The sequence below is a fragment of the Sarcophilus harrisii genome, chromosome 2 (assembly GCF_902635505.1).
Source record: "Sarcophilus harrisii chromosome 2, mSarHar1.11, whole genome shotgun sequence".
NCBI classification, from domain to species: Eukaryota; Metazoa; Chordata; class Mammalia; order Dasyuromorphia; family Dasyuridae; genus Sarcophilus; species Sarcophilus harrisii.
Genome location: NC_045427.1, coordinates 127,631,606 through 127,659,566, shown reverse-complemented (window position 1 = coordinate 127,659,566; position 27,961 = coordinate 127,631,606). Strand labels below are relative to the sequence as shown.

General features: G+C 36.6%; 1 protein-coding gene across 3 annotated transcripts in view; it reads left to right on the top strand.

Moving 5' to 3' along the window:
- ZMAT4 (zinc finger matrin-type 4) overlaps nucleotides 1–27,961 on the top strand; it is a 542,554-nt gene that overhangs the window by 33,686 nt on the left and 480,907 nt on the right. For all 3 annotated transcript variants that reach the window (XM_031950744.1, XM_031950743.1, XM_031950742.1), the window contains exon 2: nucleotides 13,277–13,426. In XM_031950744.1, coding sequence (XP_031806604.1) covers nucleotides 13,374–13,426 — 53 coding nt within the window. In that variant the 5' untranslated portion in view covers nucleotides 13,277–13,373. The remainder of the gene's footprint in view (nucleotides 1–13,276; nucleotides 13,427–27,961) is intronic.

Below are 27,961 nucleotides of genomic sequence, written 5' to 3'. Positions count from 1 at the left end.
AAAATCCAATCAAAATTAATTCAAACTATTTATTGGAAGGTCAAATATTAAAGATGAAACTTAAATACTTTGGCCATAAAATGAGAAGACAGGGTTCACTGGAAAAAAACCTGATGTTGGGAAAGATTGAGGCAAAAGAAAAAGATGACAGAGGATAAAATGGATAGTGTCATGGAAACAAGCAACATAAACTAGGACAGATTTTGAGAGATAGTGGAGAAGGTGCTGGCATGCTATGGTCCACGGAGTCACAAATAGCTGGACATGACTGAAAAACAACAAAAATCCCTGTGGGGGAAGAGATAGATTTGTTAGAAAACTAGCATATGACTTGGGGTGGCTAGTAAGAAAAAGGTAAGGAAGCAACTAACTTTAGCTTCCATCTGGTTGATTTGTATTTTAATGAATTACTCTTAATAGCTAGATGTCAAATTCCTTTGTTTATGTAATGCTGAAAGACTGCAAGTGTTGACAGTTCTCTATAAATTTAAGTGCCCTGGGACAAAACCCTGATTGTCTCACTCTAGTTACAACTGTCTCAGGATAGTTTAATGTTTTGGTTAATCTTACAAGTTGCCAAGAGCCTGATCTGAGAAGAATATAAGATTCTGGGAAGAATACATCTTGGCTTTCCTCCAGATCAGTATCACACCTAATCAAGATGATTAATTGGTGTTAATTAGACCATACACCAACAGGGTGAAGATACTGCCAAAAATATTATTCTCCCTCATGTTGCTGATAGATGTCCTCAAGGAAAAAAATTGTGTATGGATATCCTTACACAAGATATGCTAACAACTGCACACATCTGTGTTTTGTCAGGATTGGTAAAACCTCCCTCAAAGTTGTTTATCAGACATTTGACTCCAAACACAGCAGGACCATTTTTTCTCTAACCTATGTCCTGATAGCACTTCAACAGTAATAGAAGAGCAATAGTTTCCTACAGAGAATCATAGTTGTACAATCATTATGGATTATGGCACAGTGGAGAGAGTACCAGGCCTGAAGTCAGGAGCTCTGACCTCAGCTACTTTAGTAGCTGTGTGACCCTGGACAGGCCCTTCCTGCCTCATTTTGCTCCCTTGTAAAATGATCTGGAGTAGATAAATAGCAAATCCAGTATATTTATCAAAAAGACCCAAATGGAGTCACAAAAAGTTGGACATAACTAAAATGATTAAACAATTGAAAACAATGGCTGTAGGAAGAGGGTCTTTCAGTCAGAGAAAGGTGAAAATCTCCTTGGTTGGGATTCTACATTCACATTTAACATTATATCCATAGTTTAAAGTTATCAGGTAGTTCCACACACCTGTCAGATTGGCTGAAATGACAGGAAAAGATAATGATGAATGTTGGAGGGGATGCAGGAAAACTGGGACACTGATACATTATTGGTGGAATTGTGAATAAATCCAGCCATTCTGGAGAGCAGAATTATGTTCAAATGGCTATCAAATTATGCATACCCTTTGGTCTAGCAGTGTCTCTATTGGGTCTGTAAAAAAAAAAAAGATCATAAAAATCATAAAAAGGGAAAAGGACCCACATGTGCAAAAATGTTTGTGGCAGCCCTTTTTGTAGTGGCAAGAAACTGGAAACTGAATGGATGCCCATCAGTTGGCGAATGGCTGAATAAATCGTGGTATATGAATATTATGAAATATTATTGTTCTGTAAGAAATGACCAGCAGGCTTTCAGAAAGTCTTAGAGGGACTTACATGAACTCATGCTAAGTGAAGTGAGTAGAACCAAAAGAACATTGTATGCAGCAACAAGATTATGTGATGATCAATTTTGATGGACATGGTTCTTCTCAACAATGAGATGATTCAGGCCAGCTCTAATAATCTTGTAATCGAGAGAGCCATCTATACTCCGAGAGAGGATAGTGGGAACTGAGTATGGATCACAACATGGTATTTTCGCTTTTTTGTTGTAGTTTGCTTGCTTTTTGTGTTCTTTCTCATTTTTTTCCTTTTTGGTATGATTTATTTTGTACAGCAAGATAATTGTGGAAATATGTATAGAAGAATTGCACATGCTTAACAAATAGTGAATTACTTGACATCTGGGAGAGGAAGTGGGGGGAAGGGAGAGAGGATAAATTTGGAACATTAGGTTTTGTAAAGGTGAATGTTGAAAATTATTAATGCATACATTTTGAAAAAGATTAAAAATATTTTGAATGTGCAGTTGATGGAAAATAAAATTAATATCTTTTAAAGAAAATGTAAAATGTCAGTTAAAAAAGAATATCTAGATTTCTCCAACATTCAGGTCATGTGTCATTTTCTATAGGAGGCCTTCTCTGATGTTTCCCTTTTTCATGCTCTTCCTTCAATTCTTTAAATTGCTTTGTATTTACTCTTTATGTATTTATACATTTAGATATGCAATTGTTTTCCCAGTAATGAGTGTAAACTTCTTGAGGAAGGGAAATATTTTGTTTAATCCTTTCAATATGTTGTAGTTGCAAAGCCATTCACAAAAAAGGAAAGTACTAGGTGAATTAGGTGCCTTCTACTCTACAAAAATGCCTCGAGCTTCCTAAATATATAACTTCTATCCAACATTATCTTTGGATAATGGAACCAGTATGTGGTAGCCCTATTAATTTTAACAGACCACTTTCTGCCTCTGGACTAGGTCAAATGGTGGGAGACCTATTGGGAGATTTTTCTGGCTGGATTGTAAGCTTCCTAAGGGGGAAGCGAGGGTTTCCTTTTAGTCTTTGGTTCTCCAGGTCTACCATAGTACCTGGCACATAGTAGTAAGTAAAGATTCTTGTTGTTTGACTGTTTGGCAGAGAAGTCAGATAATCAATATACAATACATTTCTAGATCTTTTATTGGACCATTTATTTTCAGGTGCTTTGTGTTGCTCCTCCTCTTCCTGAAAGAAAAGGGGGGTGGGTGGGAAATAAATCAGTATCCATCTTTTCATTTTAAGCAGAAAGACTTAGAAAAAAGACTCTCTGAGATTCATTCTTTCCCATGTCTCAAGCTGCAATGAATGCTAGAAAGTTTTCCATTGTGTTTATATAGAATTTAGAGTTGGAAGGGACCTTTAGATATCATCTGGTCTAGCTCCCTTATTTAACAAATGAGTAAACTGAGCTCTAGGGAAGGGAGATAAATTGCTAGTAGGATCAGCTAATCTTGGTGATTATTTGGTGACATTTCCCTCTCTAGTTCTATTTTCTTATCTGCAAAATAAATAGGTTGGGATGGATCAGTTCTTCTCAATCTTTTCAAATAAAAGGACCTTCCAACCTAATTTTTAACATTCAAACAGTTGTTAGCCATTCTATATGATAATAGTCATTCTATGATCAGATGATTGATAACAAAAGTATTATGAATTTAAGAATGTTTAAAATGAATTTCTTCTTTGCTAAGCAAAACTCAATTGTGGTATTGGGGACAGAGCTGACTTCCAAGGAAGGAAGGCTTGGATTGCTGTCTTGGTTTTTGTCACTCTGGGCAAGTCACTTAACCTCATAGTGGTTCAGGCAATATTCCAACACTATAAAATTCAGAGCAACTATTGTTCCCGTTGGAAGAAGTGTCTCACTAAGAGAGAACTGCTTATAACAATGAAATCACAGGTACAGTAAAACAAACTCCAAACCTAGTGCATGAGATGCTTTTTATTTAATTTTATTTAATCTACATAGGCTAACATAGACTCACAGAACCATAGATTTTGAACTGTAAGAGACTTGGGGGATTATGACTTTATTTACTTTGATAATGTTATTTCAACATAATTGGTTTTCTTAGTAATCCTATGTATTTTTTTTTTTTTTTTTACTTTTTGCATTTAAAAACATTGTTCTAAGAAGGGACACACAGGCTTCCCTAGACTATCAAAGGGGTCAATGGCCTAAGAATGGTCAAACCCCCCAGATTCATTGTCCAGTCTCCTAGCTTTATTTCCTCAGAGGATGTGGGGTACAGATGCAGAAACTGAGGTACAGAGAATTTAAATGATTTGCCCAGGGTCACACTATTAGTAAGTCTGAAGTGGGATTTGAATTCAGATCTTCCTGCTTATGCCCAATGTTTATGTCCATGAATAGGAGAGATGGGATTTGAATTTAGTTTCTTTGGCTGTGAATTCAATCCTGCTTCCATTGCTGACTCCAGTTGCTTATTCACAGATTTGTGGACTCCTTACAGGTTGGGCAGCGCTGGATTAGATTATCTCTAAGGTCCCTTCTGGTTGTAATGTTTTATGTCTTGTTCTTAAATAACAGATTTTTTGCCCACATTCTTACACTATGTCAGGGAATTCCTATACCAAGTGAGGCCATCAGGGAAAGCTTTTGTTGATTAGAAATAACATCTACCCAGCTACAGAGAAAGGTCACAGCAGCAGCTTATGGTGACTAATTGGCATCCTGGATAACGTTCCAAAATAGCTTTATTTCTAAAAGCCATTAAGTCCTGATAAGTGGGCATTTTTGCAGACAGAAAAACAAATAAGGAGAGACATTAACATTATCTTTCCCTTGCATATGTGTCTGAATGTTCAAGGGAGCCCGTTCTTGGGCTTTAGCTGTGAGACACAAGAGGCTTCTGCCCCTTTCCCCCCGCCCCAACTTTGGAAGGATTGACTTCAAAGCTTCCTTCCAAACATCCAGCTTCCCCATTTGTCCCTCCAAGAGCCACTTCATCTAAATCTTGTTATCACCTTGTGCTGCATTTTTCCCTCTTGGGTTCCCAGGGGCTGAAGCTGATTGGGACTGACAACCCCTGATTAGGCTCAGAATTCTGCGGGCTGGTCTGCAGAGAGTTCTGCCAAAGAGCCCCTCCTACTGTTCCATGCAGGGCTCTTGGTTGTTAGGGAACAGCATGGAACGCTTCAGCCCCATTTTGAATTCTAGACCAACTCACAAAACAAACAGCCCTGCTGGGGGCCATAAGGGGTGGGACCCTGACAACTGAATTAAAACTTCTTGTGTTCCAAATCTTTCCTGAAATTATTTTCAATGAATCATCTTGCTTCAGGGACGCTTGGCCCTGTCTGTGTCTGGAGCCTCCTAAAAGGTGTCAAACTAAGCTATCTTGGAGCTATTCGAGCAAAAAAAGAGAGAGCAGAGTATGATGGCACTGGTTGATTTTTATGAGAAAGTAGGGAACTAAACTCTCCCTAACAGCACCCTCAGAATTTGCTAGAGGCATTTAAATAAGACTGTTAATTCTGCTTTTCAAGACTAGTGATGGGATAGGGGGAAAAATTACAGTTACCATGACAACAGCCACATCACATAACATGGCCCTTGTACTGTGTTGGAGTGGAAAGGCATAAACACCAAATTTCTGAGGGGGAAGAGATGTACAGGTGATTCTAAGTCGGTATCCTCTGAATGTCTGAGGTTTCCAGAAGAATTCATGATCATGACTAGATTGGGTTATGAGACTACTGTCTTTTTCTCAACATAGATTTCCTTCCATTCTAATCAGGATTAATTTTAGGGAAAGTAGGAGGTTTAATTACGTCATCTTCTATTTCCTTCAGGGGCAAATTCAAAATGATGTGGCATTTGAAGCCCTTTATTACTTAGCTTCCTCCTACCTTTCTAGGCTTCTTACATCTTATGCCCCTGTATTACAGTTCACTGACTCTGAGCTCCTAGTTGTCCAACAAACAAGACATTCCATATCTCAGTTCTAAATTTCTTCTCTGACTCTTCTCTATACTTGGAACGTTCTGCTTCCTCAATTCTGAAAGCTGACTTCTCTGGATTCCTTTAAACTCCAATTAAAATCACACTTTTTGCAGGAAGCTTTTTCCAAACCCTCTTACTTCTAGTACTTCCTTTCTTTTATTATTTTCTGTTTATCAAAATATACCTCATTTTGTTTATGCTTCTCTATATTAGGGCCTTCTATTAGGATTATAAGTTTCTTGAGGACAGATACTACCATTTTCCTCTTTTTGTATCCACCAATAAGCATAGTGCCTGGAGTGCTCAATAAATTTTATTAAGCAAGTAAAGTACTTAATAAGTTTATTGAGTTTGTGCTTAATAAATGTTTATTGGTTGATTGATTGGTGTGATTTGAGGCACAGCTTCACCATTCACTATTATTGATAGTTGAAATTACACTGTGAGAAATGTATTATTTTGGTTTATATTGTGTCCCCTGTTAAATTGTAAGTATTCCTGAGAGGAGTAACATTTTAGACCATAGGTAATTTCATTTGTACTTCATTATTAATGAGTTTATCAAAACTTTTCTTGAAATTAGGTATTGTTATGGAAGTGTAAGTGATTCCTGAATCTGAGACATGGGAAAAAGCATGTGAGAAAAAAAATGAAAGGTTTATAAAGAGACCTGGAAGTTTATTAAAGGGAAACTTTTCAATTTAATATTTCATCATAAGACTATCTCTGCTTCTGAGATTTTTCTTCATCCTCCCTTACTTTATTTTTGGTAGTCACAATATCTATTAAGTTACACAGACTAGGCTAGTTTTCCCCTCAAGACTTCTTATCCATGGTTATTCATATCCAATTTTGTCAGTTATAGCAAATGTTCTGTGACAGACCTGATTTGGGTCAGTCACATGGTTCAAGCTGGAGATTGGAATGCAATGAGATGTGCATACTCATCTAATAAAAAGAAGCTTGCTTTGCAATAGCATGGAAAAGGATATCAGCAAAGATATAGTGTTGGTTCATTTGGATGCATCTCTTCTTATCTCTGGGACATACTCCTCTGGGATATATTCCCATGAGGTAGAGGGTATGACAGAAGATATCTGTCAATTCTGGGTTACCTAGATACCTTCTGGGCTAAGCTTTTTAAATTTTAGATGACCAATAAACTATTTAAATAAGATTTGAACCTTGTTCCTCTTTACCAATTAAGTTTTTTTTAAAAAAAATCAATAGCATTTTATTGTTCAAATACATGTAAAGATAGTTTTCAACATTTATTTTTATAAGATTTTGTGTTCCATTTTTTCTCCCTCCTTCTCTTAACTCCCTCCTCCCCCAAACAGCAAGCAATTTTTTTAGAGCTCATATAGTTTTTTTATTTTTTATTTTTTTAATTTTTTTAAGTTATAATAACTTTTTTATTGACAGAACCCAAGCCAGGATAATTTTTTACAACATTATCCCTTGCACTCACTTCTGTTCCAATTTTTCCCCTCTCTCCCTCCATCCCCTCCCCTAGATGGCAAGCAGTCCAATATATGTTGAATATGTTGCAGTATATCCTAGATACAATATATGTATGTAGAACCAAACAGTTCTCTTGTTGCACAGGGAGAATTGGATTTAGGAGGTAAAAATAACCTGGGAAGAAAAACAAAAATGCAAACAGTTTACATTCATTTCCCAGTGTTCTTTCTTTGGGTGTAGCTGCTTCTGTCCATCATTGATCAATTGAAACTGAATTAGGTCTCTTTGTTAAAGAAATCCACTAACATCAGAATACATCTTCATACAGTATCGTTGTTGACATATATAATGATCTCCTGGTTCTGCTCATTTCATTTAGCATCAGTTCATGTAAGTCTCTCCAAGCCTCTCTGTATTCATACTGCTGGTCATTTCTTACAGAACAATAATATTCCATAACATTAATATACCACAATTTACTCAACCATTCTCCAATTGATGGGCATCCATTCATTTTCCGGTTTCTGGCCACTACAAACAGGGCCACCACAAACATTTTGGCACATACAGGTCCCTTTCCCTTCTTTAGTATCTCTTTGGGGTATAAGCCCAGTAGTAGCACTGCTAGATCAAACGGTATGCACAGTTTGATAACTTTTTGGGCATAATTCCAGATTGCTCTCCAGAATGGTTGGATTCGTTCACAACTCCACCAACAATGCATCAGTGTCTCAGTTTTCCCGCATCCCCTCCAACATTCATCTTTATTTTTTCCTGTCATCTTAGCCAATCTGACAGGTGTGTAGTGGTATCTCAGAGTTGTCTTAATTTGCATTTCTCTGATTAGTAGTGATTTGGAACACTCTTTCATATGAGTGGTAATAGTTTCAATTTCATCATCTGAAAATTGTATGTTCATATCCTTTGACCATTTATCAATTGGAGAATGGCTTGGTTTCTTATAAATTAGAGTCAATTCTCTATATATTTTGGAAATGAGGTCTTTATCAGAACCTTTAACCTGAAGATGTTTTCCCAGTTTGTTGCTTCCCTTCTAATCCTATTTAACAGCAAGCAATTTGATATAGATTATATATATATATATATATATATATATACAATCTTTTAAAATGTATCTCCATATTGGTCGTGTTATGCAAGAAAAATCAGATCAATAGGGAAAAAAATTACAAGAAAGAAAAAACAAATAAAGAACAAAAAGGTGAAAATATTGTGTTTTAATCTGCATTTGGTTTCCATGCTTCTCTTTCTGGATGAGACTAACCTTTTCCATTCCCAAGTTTCTTGGAATTGTCTTGGATCACCACATTGCTGAGTAAAGGTATGTCCATCATCATTGATCATCACATAATCTTGTAGTTACTACGTACAATGTTCATGTAAGTCATTCTAGGTTTTTCAGAAATCATCCTGTTTATCATTTCTCATAGAACAATAATATATCATTACATTCATATACCATAATTTTCAATTAAATCTTGAAAATTGTTTCATTGTACCTTAGGTAAAAAATAGACTTGCTGGACTTCACTGTGTTCTTTTCCCTCCTTGACATTTTCTTCATCTTTATTGTAAGTCAATCAACAAACATTTGTTAAGTATCTTTTAGGTATCAACATCTGTACTAAGCCTTGGAGATACAAAGAAAGGCAAAAAATGCCTCTTTTCTCAAAGCATTAACTGTGTAATGCCATCATGCAAAAAAAAATTACGTACAGGATTAATTGGAGATAATCTACAAAGTGAAGGCAGTACAATAAGGAGGGTTAAGAAAAAGCTTCTTGTAGATGGAATTTCAATTGAAACTTGAAGGAAGCCAGGGAAATCAAGAGATGGAGATGAGAGGATAGGTAATTGCAGGCAGAAGAGAGAACCTGGAAAAATTCCCTGAGTAAGGCATAGTGTTTTATTTGAGGTATAGTAAGAAGTTTAATATAACTGGATTGTATATAGTATTAGGAAAGGGACGAGGAGGAAAGTATAAGAAGACTGGAAAAGTAGAAGGGGTAAGGTTGTAAAGGGTGATTTCCTAGCACTTTCAGACAATCAATCAGTTCATTTTTATTCAGTGTCAGGCATTGTGCTAAGTGCATGGGATACAAAGACAAAGCAAAAAAAAAATCATTGCCCTAAAGGATCTTGCATTCTAATGGAGGGGTCAGCATGTATATACATGATACATGCAAAGTGGGTGTCAAGTAACTTTAGAGGGCAAAAAACTGGGGAGAATGGAAAAACTCCCTGCCAATGATGGCATTTGAGTTGAATCTTGATGAAAGATAGGAATTCTATGACACAGAAATGAGGAGGAGAGTTAACACTGAGGTTAGCAAAGACACATAAATGGAATATGGAGTATTATGTATGGGGAATAGCAAGCAATCTATGATAGCCATTCATAGAATACATGGAGGAAAGTAATGTGTAAAAAGATTGGAAAGGCAGCAAGCAGCAATATTATAAAGAGCTTTAAATGCTAAATTAAAGAGTTTATATATGATCCTTTATATTTGATCCACTGAGTTTATTAAGTAGGAAGGTGACATAGTCTGACCTATACTTTAGGACCTGAGTCAATTTTTCTTCCTTCTAGTACCAGGCTATTACTTCAAGTGTGAGTATATGTTTCTTTGGCATCTAATTTCTTATTCTCGTTGTGTTAGACCTTTGGTGTTTATTTCCAAGGCTTCAGTGCCTAATGAAGTTCCTGATTCTGACCTTAACTTTTAGGGTAAACCTTGCCAAAGGCAAGCTAATCTTTCCTTTGAACATAAAATAAATTCTTAGATGAGAGTGCCCAATTTGTTTTTGGTTTCTTAAATGAAATGTAATGTGGAAAACTGGCTAGAGAACATAGGGAGCAGTCAGTGGAAACCAATCTGGGTAATTAAAAGATGAAGAAATAAAGCCAATAGAAAGGAAGGATGGATTAGAAGAGGATCATTCTAGGGCAATAGTTTCTGACTCAATGGGGGCCACTAAACCATATGTAAGGGTCATTGAAAGGCACATATTGACTTACTTTTAAAATGTAAGATTTTTTGTTTTGTTGTATTTTTATTTATTTTGTTCAATATTTCCCAGTTACAGTTTAATCTGGTTCTGGCTGAACTTTGAAGTTGGCCCTGTGTCTGGTGTTTGACACTTTCACTATAGAGAACAGGAAAAAATAAAGGTTGAAAGCTCTCTTGAACAAAAATAGTGAATATAATATGAATGTAGGATAGCAAGGAGACAGTTTGACTGTAATGCAGGATATGTTTGGAGAACAGTGGGAGATGAGGTTGGATAGATGGAGTTACTGTTGACTATGATAGTCCTAAAATCCAGAATTCAAATTTTATATGGTGGTATTTGGGGAATAGAGCCACTGATGATGTTAGAATAGAGGGATGGTAGGAAGATGGTGACATTTTATAATGAGACCTATGATTTTGCACAGTCCTGCCTCACTTAAATACAATTCACTTGCAAGTCAAGATATTACCCTTCTGATGTCATTGGTCCTCTTTGAGAATGAAAGATGAACAACAATCTGTGAGCAGTAGGAGCTGCCCCACTAGGGACACAACTACTTAGTTCCAGTTAACAATGAGATTAGTTCAGTGGTGTTATATGAAATGGATTGAAGGATGGAAAGCCAGGGGTTAACAGAGAGAAGCTAGATGTTTATAGTAAATGGTATTAGAGGTAAAGAGTATGGGGGTATTAGTTGGAGAAAAAGAAATTTGGGATCTCCCAGTTGGAAATAGTAAAATTTCAGAGATCACCTGATCCAACCAGAACCTAAATAAGAACTTGACAGCACCTCTGACAAGTTGTCCTTGTCCTTCTGCAGAAGTTCTCCAACAATGAGGAACTAACTATATCCTAAGGCATTCCATTCTATTTTTGTATAGTCCTTTATTTTTAGTAATTTTAAAAAGTTAACAAGGCAGGGGCATCTAGGTGGCACAGTACCAGCCCTGAAGTCAGGAGGACCTGAGTTCAAATCTGGTCTCAGATAATTAACACTTCCTGGTTATGTGATCCTGGACAAGTCACTTAACCCCAATTGCCTCAGGAAAAAAATAACAAGATAAAACCTGCCTTCTGGCATTTTTCCCAGTTCTATCTTATGAGTCCAAGAACAACAAATCAAATCCCTCTTTTACATAGGCACTGTAGACATCAGGTTAATGCAGTAGAAGTCTGGTCGTGAAGTCAGGAAGACCTGAATTCAAATATAGCCTCAGAAACTTACTAGTTCTGTGACTTACTTATTGCTCTCTGCCTCAGTTTCCTCAACTATAAAATTTAGATAATAACCAAACCTCCCTCAGAAAGTTGTTGTGAGTCAAATGAGATAATATTGGAAAACAGCACATTGTAGATCTTACATGAATACTTATTTTCTTCGCTTTCTTTGTCCACATATGACAACCTTTTAAACACTGGAAATATCACATTTCTTCCAAGCTAAACATCTCTAGTTTCTTCATTAGTTTGGATCTTCTCCAGGCAGCTAGGTAGATAGAACATTGAAGGTGGAGTCAAGCAGACCCAAGTTCAAATCCTCCCTCGCATACTTACTAGCTATATCCTCCGGGGCAAATCACTTTTCTTCTCTCATTTGTAAAATAGGGATAATGCAGTATCTACCTCTGAGGATTACTGTGAAGATCAAATGAGATAATTTCTATAAAGTGCTTTGAAAACCTAAAAGTGTTATGTAAATGCTAACTGTTAGTTCATCAATGAATGTCCTTCCTGAAATGTGAATTCCAGCATTGAACACTTATCTTCCAGATGGGGTCTGAGCAGGACAGGAATGCCTCCTTTGCTCAGAACTTAGTGTTCCTGTTAATGCAGTCTAGACTCAGATTAGCTTTTTTGGCTGCTGTGTCACACTATTGACTCATATTGAGCTTGTCCACTAAAACATCCAGGCCCTTTTCACCAGAACTGTTAGGGAATAATTTTCTCAGAAAGAGAGAGAAAGAGAGAGGGTTTAAAAGCAATGGAAGGAGATCCTGAAGGAGCCTGTGAAATCTATTTTTCTGGTGGTCCTTAGGGAGAGGAAAGATTCTTATCTTAGAGTATTTCGAGGTCATCTTTGGCTAGAGACAGGGTAGAGATAATGGATTAGGGGATCTCTTCAGGCTCTAATATTCTAACCCAAACCTCCTCTTCTTGTGCATTCTTAATTTGGCTGACAGTATTGACCCTCTATAAAGCCAATTTAGAGTTTAGAAATAACTTTCTCAGTCCAGGGTTCTAAGGAAAGGCAATTTTTTTTTTTTTGCCCTGGACCTTGGAATGAAGTATGCTTTTAGGTAGCTCGGGAGGTAGAAGAGGTGGCAGGTCCATAGTTGTCCTGATTTTAACTTTCTTTTTAATGGAAAACAATGGTACTTATAGGCATGTTTATTGGGCAAGTAGAAGCTACTTGAATGTAGAAAAGAAAAAAGTAATAATTTCCTGACCTATTCTCCCTTTCTATACTCTGTGCTATTCGTTTCTCTATGTGAACATATTTCCTGAACAAGGCTCATATTTACAATTTAGAACCCATTAATGAAGGCTCCCAAATTTAATCCCAAATCTCCTTTGGTCACTGGTTCTTGTCTGTTAAATACACATTTAAGCATTCTCCCTTTCCTCCCTTCTCCTCCCCTTTCCTCCCTTCCTCTCCCTCGTTTTCCCTATTTTTCTCCTTTCCTCTCTTTTCTATTCTTTCTTCTTCTCTCCTCTCCTTCCTTTTCTTCTGTCTCTTTTCCTTTCTCCCCTTTTTGTCTCTGTCAAACACACACATGCACATATGCACACATACATACACTCAGAACCAGCTGCCCAAACCCCCTCTTGACATACAGAGAAAATGTTAAGCTGCATATTTTGCAGGTGTGCCCTCCTCTTGATCTTATGCCAACTTTATTTTCCTTTCCACCCCTCCCTTCCTTTTTCTAACTTGTATTAAAAAGAGAAAGAGAGAGAAAAAGCCAGATGTGAACGCAGGCTCATCAGCAATACACAAAACACTAAGCACACCCTCCCAGTCTCTTGTGCTTTATGAAAAGTTAAAATTAAATCAGGGCAGCGTTATTAAGCTAAGTGATTTTTGCAGGGCTCGGATGAATTCCTGTGTGTGCCACATCGTTTGCTGGAAATGTGCCTGGGGTACCACTGAGCGAGGAATGTGCATCTAACAACTGCTAACAGGAATGGAGCTGCCTGGGAGGGGGCGTTTGGGACTTCCGAGCTCTTGGAGACGCAGGTACCTTATTCATGGGGCCCCTGGGTCTTGATTCCCATGGCTTATGTGCTAACTCAACTCAGAGAAAGCAAAGGTGAAGAGTTAGAACACAGCAAGCTATAGCAGCATTCTCCTACTTTCATATTATCATTGGTAGAGAGTAGTGATCCAGGATAAAAATAAGAGCTCTGAAGTTCATGGCATGTAATGCTTTAGCTGGTTGTAGAGAGCCAAGCCTAATGTCAGGAAGATCTGAATTCAAATTTGGCCTTGGGAACTTCCTAGCTGTGTGATCCTATGTATGACTTAATCTCTGGTTGCCTCAGTCTCCTCAACTACAAAATAGGGCTAATAATAGCACTTATCTCCCAGGATATGATGTGAGAATCAAATAAGATAATGTTTATAAACAGTGATTAGTACATAGTAGGTACTATAAAAATGTTTATACTCTTTCTTCACTATTTATACAAAAATTTCTTCATAGCAGCTCAGTGAAGTAGATATGACAACTATTATTACTATTTTATGGAGGAAGAAATTGTTCCTGCGTTCTGTGAATTGATTTGCACCAGGTCATATAGTCATAGAATTCTTCTGAATCTAAGGTTTCCTTCTCCTCCTCTTCTTCCTCCTCCTCCTCCTCCTCCTCCTCCTCCTTCTTCTTCTTCTTCTTCTTCTTCTTCTTCTTCTTCTTCTTCTTCTTCTTCTTCTCTCTCTCTCTCTCTCTCTCTCTCTCACAACATACATACATGCACACACACAGAAAGATAGACAGAGACACAGAGACAGACAGAAACAGAGACAGATATAGAGAGACACAGATAGGGACAGAGATAGAAAAACAGAGAAAGACAGAGATAGAAAGAAAGATACAGAGACACAGAGACAGTGCGAGGTTGGAAATATGTCTCTTTCTACAAAGGCCTGGGAACTCAGGCTTCTTGCCACTCATAGCAGTGTTCCTTTGGTTTGCCACTGTCACAACCAAGTTATTCTTGGAAATGCTGAACTGTTTTGGGAGAAAGCAGAAGAGTTGAAGGTCAATGTTATTTTCATTTGTAGGTTGCTTGACCAATCCTTCTTTTGGGAGTATAAGTGGTTGCTTTAGCATTCTCAAATCCTAAACATTTAGAGAAAAAATAAGATGAACTTTCTCCAGCAAAAGGGCTATTGGGATAAGAAATGAGGTTGGGATGTTAGCATCGTCAGCTGGCTTGGTAGTTTCTTATTGATATAGAATGTTCTTTCCCTTACATAAATCAATTTTTTATTTTGGTAACTTGTGGTAATGAGATGAAGGAAGAATCTTCTTAAGATATCAGATCAATGCATGAAAAAAAACTGTACCTGAAATAACAAGAATAATACCAAATATTTGTAAAGTGGTTTGTGTGTGTTATTTTATTTGATCTTTATAACTACTCTGAGAGTTAGGGAATATCATTATCATTTCACAGATTGGAAACTTGAGGCAAAGAGAGATTAAGTAAATTACCAGGACCACATAGCCGGTTAAACATCTGAGACTGGGCTTGAATTCAGGGCCACCTGCTTTCTAATCCACTTTATCACCTATGGTCAAGTGCCTTCCAGTTCCACTTTTTGCATTCACATGCTGAATCAAACATTTGCTGAATATGTGACTGGAGAATAATTCAGCTTCTGGTAATCTGAGGTTCTTTGTCTATCAAATGGGAATGATGATACTTGCTCATGGGATTTTGGGGAGGATCGCCAGATAGAAGATACATGAAGTATTTTTAAATCCCTGGATAGATGCGATCATCTTATTAATGTGAAATATCATTCTGTTTAAGAGAGGGCATATGCAATTATGAAGAGATTCCCATGAAGGAGCTATACTGATGGCATTATTACTAGTTCAGAGATTGGGAGCATCCAGCCAGTTTATAAGCTCATGCAAATTTATGTTCTATAGAATTCTACCTATAAGGGATATGTTCTGCTAGAAATTCCAAGCCTGTCCATGCTTCAGATACACATGGATTTCTCTATCTTCTAATGGCAGTGTTTGGTAATGGGGCACAGGGCAGCTTTTCCTTGTAAAGAGAGGTTTTCTGAGGAATCTTGGCCTTGGTTGGTATTGGCACATTTGGCACTGTATTCATGCACTCAGCTCCCTTCAGACTGTACTATGCAAAATGATGTATAAAACTTGGAAGTGGGAGTAAAATGGCATTTGCTACTTCTACTTCTGTTACCAGTTGCTGCTATCCTAGGACTTCAGAAAAGGGCTGATTCTGTCAGGCCCTGCTGTGGCTGCTACATATACATTATAAAATGTCATTTTTTCCCCCAAAGCAATCTTGCATACAATTTCATTTATATCATTTAGTTTTCATCCAAAAAAATCATTGTGTTGTGTGGAATGTTTTGTTACCCTTAACAGAATTGGCTTCCTAAAACTGGGAATTTAAATAATTTTTGATAAAAAACATTCAGAATCTTTATTTTTAGGAGCCTGGAAATTCACAAATATTGGAATTTCAAAAAAATCTAATCATTCTTCATTTCTTGATGTGCTGTGACTCATAGTCCAACTTTTGAGAGAGATAATTTGGTAGATTTTGTCAGGCATTATCACCTAAAATGCTATGAGGTGATCTCTATATTTTCCCCCAAATTCAAATAATATAGTCACTGTAGATCAGAAAAAAACCAATCAGTTGAGAGAGTCACCATTGCTTTGCATTTGGGCCTGAAAGAGGAGAACAAGACATTCTTATTCACAGGCCTATATTGGGGTTTAGGAGTTTGTACTGGTTGATAAATGCCAAAGACTGGAGAATCTTCAGATGATAAAGGATGAGGCAGAATGTAGACCTACTTTGGTCTCTGCTGCATAAAGGCACCAGGACTGATGTGCCACATTGTCAGAAGTGCTATTAAAAATCCATTTCTTTTTCATTTTTACCCCTTACTCTTATTTTAATAGTATGAATGTTCCAGAGATGGGAATCTATTGGCAATACTCATTGTAGGTGGTTTGTGATTTTCACCATCAGTAGAAATAGTGGGAATTTAGTGTCAGGAGTGACTAAAAAGTGGGAAAAGGAAACCGAAAGGAGAAATGAGATATTTTGAGTAAAACACTACCAATAGCATAATTTTGCTAAGAGACAACTTTGCTAGAAATTCAGGACACTGATGATTGTGCTCCTAGGGCAAACACCTTTCTCTCAAAGCCTGAAAGAATTTGGTCAGATTTCCCAGAAATGGAATACCCTAAATTCAATGAGTATTGGTTATTCCAATATGAGTATAAATCAATTGGCAGAATTTTAGTGTCCATAGTAAGGCATTGTACTCAGTAATTACTTAAAAAGGGGCTGAAAGGATGAATTACTCTAAGAAACAGGTAGTGATCTTGAAAAACAATCTAATCCAGTGCTTTGCAAAATAGTCTATTAACTACAGTCAATGGATCATAGAGTCTCAGAACTGGAAGGAATTTCAGAGGCCATCTAATCCTACTGAAACCTGAGCAGGAATTCTTTTTTCTGTTCCCAAGTAAATGGCTCATGGCTTGAACAGTTCTGGACATGGGGAGCTTACTATTAAATAAACAACAAGCATTTATTAAATACTACGTTCTAGGCACTGTGCTAGTAGTTGGGGATAGAAAGATAAAAGAAAAAAAGTCCCTGTGCTTAAAGATTTTATATTAAAAATGGGAGAAAAATATACACATACTGGTATACACAAAACATCCCAGAGCCCTAAAAGGTAATCTTAGGAGGGAAGGTACAGGAAACTGGGGAGGTTAAGTAAAAGACTCATGCAAAAGCTGGTGCTTAAACTGAGTCTTGAAAGAAACAGGAATTCAGAGAGATAGAGGTGAAGAGGGAAGGCATTCTGGAGTTGGCAGGAAAAGAACAGAGAGAGAGAGGGAGCTACTTATATAGCAAAGGCATAGAAATCACTCTATTATTGGCTCTCTTCTTTGTTGCTTCTATAATAATCTTTCTAGATCTTAAGGATTCCATCATCATCTCTGTGCAGATAACACAGGTTTAAGTGTCAAACCCTACTTTTCCTCTCTTAGGTTCCAAGGTCAAATCAATAATTAGCTAGAAGATTTTGAACTGAATGTCCCATAGGTATTTCAAAAGAGTCATGTTCAAAACAAAATTTTATCTTTCCTAAAAAACTCATTATTCTTCCAAACTTTAATGTGAGGGAAACCAGCATTTTCCTAATTACCTAGGCTCACAAACTTAGTGTCATCCTTGCTTGCTATTGGCTGGACCAAAGCATGCATGAAGGCTGATTGGGGTCGGGAGAGATTAATATGTAATAAAGCTGGAAAAACTTTGGTGACAGATAGTAAAAAGTTTCAGGTGCCAAAGAGATTGTCTTTGAACCAAGAGGTAACAGGGAGTTTATTGAGTAGGAGGATGACATCCCTGCATTTTAGGAAGACTGGTGCAAGGAATGACTTAAGATATGGTAATATTAATTAGGAGACTATTACAGTAGCTCAGTTGAGAGGTGATAAGTGACTGAATATGGCAATAGAGATGAAGTGGAAAGAAAGGGATGTAATAGAAAGATATAGTGGAAGTAGTCTTGCTAAAATTTGGAAACGGATTATATATGTGCTGTGAGTGACAACAGAGATGCCACTAAGATTATGAGTCTGAGGAACTGAAAAGGTAGGGTCCTCTTAATATATAAGTTTGGGAAAGGACTAAGTTGTTTCTGTTTTTTTGGAAAGATAGATTTTGTTTTTGAACATGTTGTTTAAAAATATTTATGGAACATCTAGTTTAAAATGTCCTAAGCAATTGTTTCATGGACAAAGAATTTGGAGTGACTAGGATTTGACAGACAGATCCAGAAATCATTCCATAGGGATAATAATTGAATCCATGAAAGCTGATGAGATCACCAAGGTATATGAGATATAAAAGCAAAAGAGAAGTGACCCTTAAAGCATATCCATAGTTCGGAGTTATGATATACATGACGACCCAATAAAGAGAACTGAGAAGGCATGATCTGACAGGTAAAAATAGAGCTAACAGAAAAAAGCAGGAATAAAATCCATAAGATAGATTATTCATGAGTAAAATGTGATCATCAATATCAAATACTGCAGAATTCAAGAAGGATAAGAACTGAGGAAAAGCCATTATATTAAGAAATCATTAGATCATTGGTGACTGAAAAGAACAGTTTCTGTTGTGATGAAGTTGAGAAACAAATTGTAGAGTGTTTGGAAATCAGTGAAAGGAAAAGGAGTAGAGAAACTGAGTATAGATAGTATTTTCAGAATTCTCAGATAGGAAAGGAGAAGTATTAGATGGCAGCTTATAGGAATCAAATGAATTTTTTTTTAAGGAAGTGAGATACAGATATATTTGTAGTCAGCAAACAAAGAAAGGAAGGGAAAGAATAAATATTAGGGAGGGAGAGGATGATAAAAAAGAGAAATCTGGTACAGATGTGAAGGAATGGGATCAAAGGTACCTGTAGAGGTAATGTACCATTATTCTGATTTGTACAGATCCTGGTAAACATATCTTTTACTGGGCACTCATGTTCTTTCTTTTCTCCATGGCAGGACATATATTTTTCTAACAAGATGGAGTTCACATGACTCTCCATTGATCAGCACTTCTCTTGAGTGAACAGGGAGTGCTTGAATCTCTTGAGTACAGGAAAAAGAAAGAAGTTCTAGTGGTCACCAGAAATATATTGATGGCTAGGGATGTCACTGGTTTTTAAAAATTTTGTTTGATGTTCAATTACCTAAAATTATGGTAAAAAGAAACTACCAGTCAAAGCTAGTGTTATTAGTGTTTATCTGTTGTGTATCAGATTTGAAGTAAATAACACATGTCATTAGCAGCTGTTTAATCATTTATTTGCCAGACTTGGGGAGCACATAATTTTAGTAGTTGTTTACTAGATTTGGGGGATATATACAAATCATTGCTAAATATATATGCAAGTGCTTTTCTTATTACAGAAAAACAACTTATATGACAACTCCTTACTCACACAATGTAGGCTTAAAACAGAATAGAACTGGTCATGCTAAGTCAATATACTTAATTCCACTATACCCATCAACTTCAACAATGGTCTTTTCACTTTAATCTTCCTCTTGTTCATGACACAACTTAAAAATTTGTTATTGTTTTTGTTTCCTTGGCAGTCCTCACCAGCTTCAGCTTTCTGTTTTAATGATGTAGTATTATGGTATTATACCATTATTTTATGTTTATTCTTTATTCTCTGCTCCTTGCTTCTGTTCTCCATGTGTCTTTTAGAAACTGTTGTAATGAGGTCCCTATGTTTCCACACCTCAATTCTTCTTTAGCAGAGTTAGTTATATTAAAAATAATGTGGGTTAAAATAATTTATTTCACACATTCAAGGTAGGAGAGTTATTACTATATGCAATTTGATTGAAAAAATTATGGTGTTTTTAATGGATTGCAAGCTCAATGACAATTAATAATATAATATGGTAGAAAAGAAAGGTAATGTAATTTTATTTTGCATTAAGAGACATAATTTCAAGAACTTGGGAAATAAGGGTTTATCTGTGCTCTATCCTGGTTAAAGTATATCTGGATTACTTTGTTCATTTCTTGGTACTTCATTTTTAAAAATGGCATTGATTAGCTTGAGAGGAGAAAAGCTATGATGGTAAGCACCAGGAGAGTATTGCATATGAGGATCAACTGAAAGAATTGGAGATGTTTAGTTCAAAGAAGAGAAAATATAACTGGGACAAGAATTAGTGTCTTCAGTCATTTGAAGGACTCTGGAGGAAAACAACTTAGCATTCTTGTTGTCAGAGGTCAGAACTAGGGGCAACAGGTAGAAATTACAGAAAAGATATATTTATGTTGAATGTAATAGAATCTTTCTTATAATTAGCATCATCCCAAAGTTCAATGGGCTTCCTTTAGTTGCCTTACCATTTGTCAAGTCTGTTTTAGGGGGAATTTTTGTTCAGGACTGATTGGATTAATTTCCCTTTCCCAAGTTTCCTCTTGCTTTGTGATTCTGTTATTTTGGATTTGTATGAGGGTTTTCTAGATGGTTTACAGACTGACTTTTTGGATCATCAAAATTGTCAACATGACAATAGATATACTTAACTGCTTTTATATTTGTCTCACATCAAGACCTGAGCCATTTTGGTTTATTATGGTTTTAAATATTGATTATTTTTTGGTTTTTAGTTTAATGAAAAGTTATACTTAAAGAATTAAACACTTAAGAATCACTGACAAAGTCCAGGGGTGGTCAACTTAGAATCCCAGGATGGTATGTGGCTCTTCAAAACTTCTCTTTGGCCTTTGTAGCAAGAATGAAACAAACAAACAAACAAAAAAAGATTGTGATTATAAATTATAATAGTGACAAAAAATCCTATGTCCTTTAAAAGACCTAAAATCAAATTACACTGTAGAGGCACATAAATAATGCAAGCACATATTGGATCTATTCCATATAACAAATGAATTAAGTATTAACATTTTGAAGAAAAAAGTTATTATGACCCTTTGTCAATGTCAGTAGTGAATTGTCTCCTTTCCATGGTGAGAGTGTCACCCTACCCCCAACCTTTTTCTAATTCATCCATCTATCTCACAATAAGCTGGTTCCTAGATGATAGTGAATAATTATTTTCCATTTTATTACTGAAGATCTCAAGGGAAGAAGCTTCCACAGGACACAGAACTCTGAATGTGAAACATTCTGTATTGGAAAATTCTTCATTTAGCTTAACCTCAAATTCTCTTGATTGCATTGCAAGTTGTATAATCCAGCTTCAGAGCTAATGTGGGGAATGAATGAAAATATATTACCTCCATCAGGTAATTTTGTATCTTTGACAATTAATCATATGGACAATCTTTTGATGCTTTCAGGGGTGGAAACCTATTGCTTTCATTCTATCGGACATTAGGAGGCAGTGTGGTGCAGTAGAAAGAAACAAAAGCAAAACAAAAGCTGAATTCAAATCCCACCCCTTGACTTTTGCTACTTGTGTCATCATGGGCAGGTCACTTCACTTTTCTATGCCTCAGTTTCCTTTTCTGCAAAATGGACACAATAATACCTGTAGTATCCCCTCATGGTGGTTTGATGGCTCAATTAAGATAATGTATATTCAATACTTTGTAAGCCTTAAAGTGCTACATAAGTATCAGATTTTTATTTTTCCTTTGCACTTTACCTCCCAAATCTTCCTCTTTTCTTCCAACTCCTCTCAGCTACTGTTACTTTTCTCTCTTGGCTACATTGGCATTATGATTTTATACTTTTGTATGTTCAATATGTAACCCTCATCAGGGTTGAACATATCAACTGTGAGCCCACTGAAAACAGTAACTGTGTCTGACATATGATTTGTACAGTTTAACATAATCCTAAGAAATGACTTTTTTTCATTCTAGTTGCTGATAGTGACAATGAGAGGTTACCATGGATAGGGTAAAGACATTTTGACTTTCCTTCTTGTAAAGCTTTAAATTATTTTTGGAATGGTAGTGCATGGAGAAGAAAAAGAGACATTTTCTGCAGATCTGGGTCCTCTGATCAACATTCTATTATCCTCAGGAAGGAGGAAAAACCATCAAGGGCAAGTTAGGAAGCTCTGGCAGCTGGGATCATTCCCTTCTCTAAGGAAATGAGGCATCTCTACCTTTTCCCATATAAGTTTTTGAGGGATTGAACTGACTATTTTAGCAGCTTAGAATCTGAGGTGAGAGGGAGGCCTTGAAGGCAGACATATGACTTCACTAGCTCTTTTGCATAAATCTAATTTCCCCGGGAAAACAGAATTCTTCTGAAGTTGTTGAGGTCAGGCACAGTGAGACAGGCATAGGCAGTCCTGGCCCAGCTGGGGAGGAAATAGCATTTACATAGTGTTTATTCTCTCTTCAAGGACAATTACAAAGGCTCTTTGGGCTTTAGAAATTTCCCCTGTTTATTTAGGTGTGGCAACAAAATGGTATTCAGTAATGGTAATGATATTTCCAACCCCTTGGTTCTTCTGCTCTCCCAGTGAGATTTCTGATCTAATATGTGTTTCTGGAACTGGCTCAAGAAGTGGCAAAAAAAAAAAAAATTCCAATATAGGGGTGACTTGATCCATTTAAAATCTTTAATCACATGGTTTTGAAGGAAAAGGAAGACGAGGCAGAATATGAATGAGAACAAAAGAAGATGAAAGAAGAAATTTCCAATGGATCACTCGGTCAAAAAGTATTTAAGTGATTATTCTGAGATAAAAGTTCAAAGAATAAAACAATCCCTACTTGCAGAAAGCTTATATCCCAATGGGGAAGAAAACAAGTATATATTATAAGTATACAAACATCTATCTATCTATGTACTTATTTATCATCTACCTACCTACCTATCTATCTATCTATTTATCTCTCTATCTATCATCCATCCATCTATCTCTACAGAATAAATGTATAGTACATGAGGTCAATAAACACAAAGTAGTTAAATACGAGGTAGTTTGAGAAGGAGGCCATCAGAGATACTGTTTGATGGTATGGATCAGAAAGGCTTCAATGAAAAAGATAGTACCTGAGCTATATCTTAGTGGAAGAAAGGAACTCCCTAAGATAGAAGTAAGAAGGAAGTACATTTTAATGCATGTGGGATAGTCTATTACTGGCCCTTTGAAAACAGAATTGACCTCCATATTAAGCAAAATTAATATCCTTGATACAGTATCACTGAAATAACATAAAAACCATAATATGATTCCAGTGACTTGCTCTGGGGTCTTAAATTCCCATCCTAGGAGTCTTTCCATTATGGCACATGGAAGTTGGGGAATTAAAGGTGCCATGGTCAGGGGCAAACAAGAAACAGCATGAGCAGCTGGATCTGCAAGCCTGTTTCCCTTGGCCTGATGTGCCTCATGGCACATTTCTTCTTCTACTGACCATTTGCTCTGACTACAGAAATTTGCTCTAAGAGGAAAAAGCAGGGACATGATTATAATATAATCAGTCAAAAATGATTCTTCAGGGCCTTAATCTGAGAGCACTTATATGACAGGATAAAGCATTCTTAGCTCCAACAACCAATCATGCAGTAACAATTCCACCTCCTAGCCACACTCAGGAATAATCAGGTGGTAAGCAAAGAAACAGAACTGGGAAACTGAGTCAGAAGGATCCCATCTTAAGATGGGCTTAAGCATAGGCTAGGGTTGCCCTCTCAGCTCTTATCCAGATAAGATATCCACCTGTAACAGCTCAGGAAGGCATTCCTCTAAGTAACTTATGCCATTCCTGCCAAATGGTGGGTGAATACTGACTTAATGATCTACCAGGCAATCATATTCAGATTTGAAACTCAAAATAATATTAGTTACAGTCCCAAGAAATTTCATCTCAGTAGCAAGGGACTTCAGGTCTATATAAAATAAAAAAAAAAAAAATCTTACAAACCATTGTGAATAACCTATCAAATGTTCCTGCAAAAAACACAATCAAAAGTAGTGCAGGGATATGAAGTTAAAATTCTGCTCTAGGTACTTCAAGAAAGCTATAGATCATATTTGTTATCATATTCATTAAACAAGGAGATCATTATACACTTAAATAAATATTAAATAATTTGCTGAAGACTGATGAAGACCTTGGCAGAAATAATCATTTTCAGGGAACATACAGTTCTAACATACCTCTTAAAAGATTCTTGCATTGCTAAGCAGTGGAATCTTTGATACAGCATCAAAAATGACTTAAAGTAGCCATAAAGTATCCATGACTTAACTTAAAGTAGCCATAAATTTGAAAAATAAAAGCAAACATTCAGTTTTTAACACCATGTGAATGTAAGCTATTCATTTAAACAATAAAAGCAATTAATGTTAAAGTAATTTCATTTAACCAACAAGGGGAGGGTGGCAGAAGTTGGGGGGGGTGGAATGAGCTCCAGTGAGAGGGTTTGTTCTCACTTCTAAGAAGCAGTCCCACCCAGTGGACGAAGGGTGAGCTAAATCTTCACCTTCCCAAGCATATAGATCTTTCCCTTTCCCCTTCCCCCACTTCATGTGATATCTCTCTCAACTCCACCATGCTTCCTAACCCTACTTCTCCTCCTTAGAGCTAACTCTTTTAGGGGGCCATGTTCTCCTTCTTCTCCAGGACCCAGCCTGCTAACCAAGGACATGCCCCAACCTCATGGGGTGTCTCCTTTCTCCTGGCAAATAGTGAGTTCCACTAGGAGTTTGCACCTTTCCATAATAAATATACCTTTTGCCAAAGACAATAGTCAACATGAATTCTTCACATGATCAAACCCCAACTTTGATGTCTATCTGGTGTCTGCCAATTACAACATTGATCCCAAATAATTTATTAGCAATTTCACAATTTTTATTAGTGATAGCGAAATAAACATAACATATCGTATCACAAAAATGAGAAGGAATCTCATGTAAATTATAGTAATTTCCAATTTTAACATACATACCAATTAAAAAGTTATTTTAAAAATCAGTATTTTACCTTGTGATATTCTAACTAGATGTTCCATTCAAACTATCAATTACTTTTGCAAATCAATCCACATTGGCCTATGTTTTTTTTTTTTTTTTTATTATAGCTTTTTATTTACAAGATATATGGATGGGTAATTTTTCAGCATTGATAACTGCAAAACCTTTTGTTCCATTTTTCCCCCTTCTTCCTCCAACTCCCTCCCCCAGGTGACAGGTTTGACCAATACATGTAAAATATGTTAAAGTATAAGTTAAATACAATGTATACATGTCCATACAGTTATTTTGCTGTACAAAAAGAATTGGACTTTGAAATAGTGAACAATTAGCCTGTGAAGGAAATCAAAAATGCAGGTGGACAAAAATAGAGGGACTGGGAATTCTATGTAGTGGTTCATACTCATTTCCCAGAGTTCTTTCGCTGGGTGTAGCTGGTTCAATTCATTACTGCTCTATTGGAACTAATTTGGTTCATCTTATTGCTGAAGATGCCCATGTCCATCAGAATTGATCATCATATAGTATTGTTGTTAAAGTATATAATGATCTTCTGGTCCTGCTCATTTCACTCAGCATCAGTTCATGTAAATCTCTCCAGGCCTTTCTGAAATCATCCCACTCATTTCTTACAGAACAATAGTATTCCATAATATTCATATGCCACAATTTATTCAGCCATTTTCCAATTGATGGGCATCCACTCTGTTTCCAGTTTCTGGCCACTACAAAGAGGGCTGCCACAAACATTCTTGCACATACAGGTCCCTTTCCTTCTTTAAAATTTCTTTGGGATATAAGCCCAGTAGTAACACTGCTGGATCAAAGAGTATGCACAGTTGTCCCATGTTTTTAAAATCACTTTTTTATTTTTTAACTTTTAAGATTTACAACATAGCTAATATCTAAATAACTTTGGATCAAATTTCATAAGACATATATAGGTCCAACACAGCTTACAAAATTTTAAAGCATAGCTCATACATTTTTACAAATTATCTGATATACATTTTAGAAAGCAAGATACTTCATCTAATTAGGGTATATAAATGTGTTACCTCCTAAGGTAAGTTCCCAAAACTTTGTTTCACAACCTATTTTTAAAAATTAAAATCAAATCAAATACAGATTAAAATTTTCAGTATAATGTTTCAATATTTGTACACAAATTTCTAAAATCGTGTGCTTAAAGTAAACAAACTCACAACTCTAACACATGCTATTTAATAGTGAACTGTAATTAAAAGATTCATCATATAAAATTTACAACTCATCTTGATATCTAAGGAGGTAGTCTTAAGCTCAACATTTCTGATGTGAAAGCCAATCATTATAAGTTGTTCCTAGTTAACAAAGTTATAGAACATCAGTAAATTAATTCCTTCATTTGGACCTACTAATTCAAACAAGTTATTCTTCAGCAATTATAACTTTACTTACAAGATAGTTTTAAGAAGTTTAACAAATTTACAAGTTGCTTTCTTTGATTGACATCAGTGTACGTGGTTCTCTTTTACCTCCTCCCCATTCAGAGTTGCATACTCTGAGGTCTTCAGGCTTTTAAAATGCAAACCCAATCCAGATAAGGTTTTTTGCTCTTTTTTTCCCTCTGTGAATCAGAAAAGGCTTGTGGACTGTTTGCTGCCAGGATTTAAAAGCAGTTGAGCATTTTTCTGTTTTTCCCAAAATTCCCAAACTCTTAAATCTTCTGTTAGCATAGTCAGTGCAAGGAGATTACAATTTATACAAAAAAAGCTTTTACTATCATACCTCAAATAACAAATTTCACTGAACTGATTGAGCATATTTTCTTTCTCTTTCACTCCTCCTCCTCCCACATGTTCCTTTATCCTATGCACTATCCTCTTCTGTGGAGGCCTTAATTTGATTGAATTTGTTTCCAAATGACTTTACACACAAAATTCATTTATCTCAACACTGGTATTGCGTGTTGCTCACATCTAAAAACCCATTTAAAGTTTCCAAATATGAAGCAATTAAATCCAATAAAGCAGTTAACACTCATATAGCATTTGTTTTATTCTAAGCAATTTCGCAATCTTGAAATGACCAATTGCCAAACTCCCCAATCATTGCTCTCAAAACTTTGAGAATCTGCTAAGATGTTATTTTAGTTTTAATTAGCTAACTTTATTTCTGTCACCCTTAGCTTGGTCAGAGCTGAAGTCCACAGGAAAAAGTTAAGCCTTTAAAAAAAAAAACCCAAAAAACAAAATCTAGCTCACAGAACAGATATGACACAGACATTCTACACAAAGACACAAACACAAACACAGACAAAAATTACATGGAAGAGGACAGTCCATTCCCTACACAAGACAGCAATGTCTCATCAAGTGCACTCTAGTGGTATTTTGGATTTTTTGCTCTCAAGATTTGGTCTGGACTGCTTCTTTCCCTTTCCCTTCTGGGAAGAGCAGCTCCAATCTCATGGCCTGAGATCTGTAATACACAGAGCTGATCTCTTGGCTCGGATCCCCAAGACCGGAGGGCTCCCCATCCAACAGTCATCCAGAACGCCCCACTCTATGCTTAGTAAGTGGCACCCTTTAACCTTGGATCACCAAGCCTCGATGATCCCAGAGTCCCCTTCTGCCTAAGGGCAGCCCAAGGACGGAGGCAGTGCCCTGGGGAGAACGGCTCTGATTTGGACTGCTTCTTCTCCTTCCCTCTGGATTACACATACATAAGTTATCTGACTGGCCACTTGCTCTCGGGCTTCTTCTTCAGAGACTCGTGCTGCTGTTTGTATTTGGATGCCTCTCTTCTGGCCCATACCTCACAGACATGGGCTGAGGGTCTGATTCCAAGGAGGTCAGGGAAAAACCCAACCTGGTTTCTGTCCTGCATCAGAACATCAGCCATTATCTCTGGGAAGTCACAGATCCCAGAATGAGCCTCCATAAACTGTGGGATGGGTGCTAGACCCCCTTACCCAAATTGATTTCTCAGAGGCATCCTCAGATACAAAAAGAAAGCATTTATTTGGTCCTTGCAAGGAGAGCCCAAGT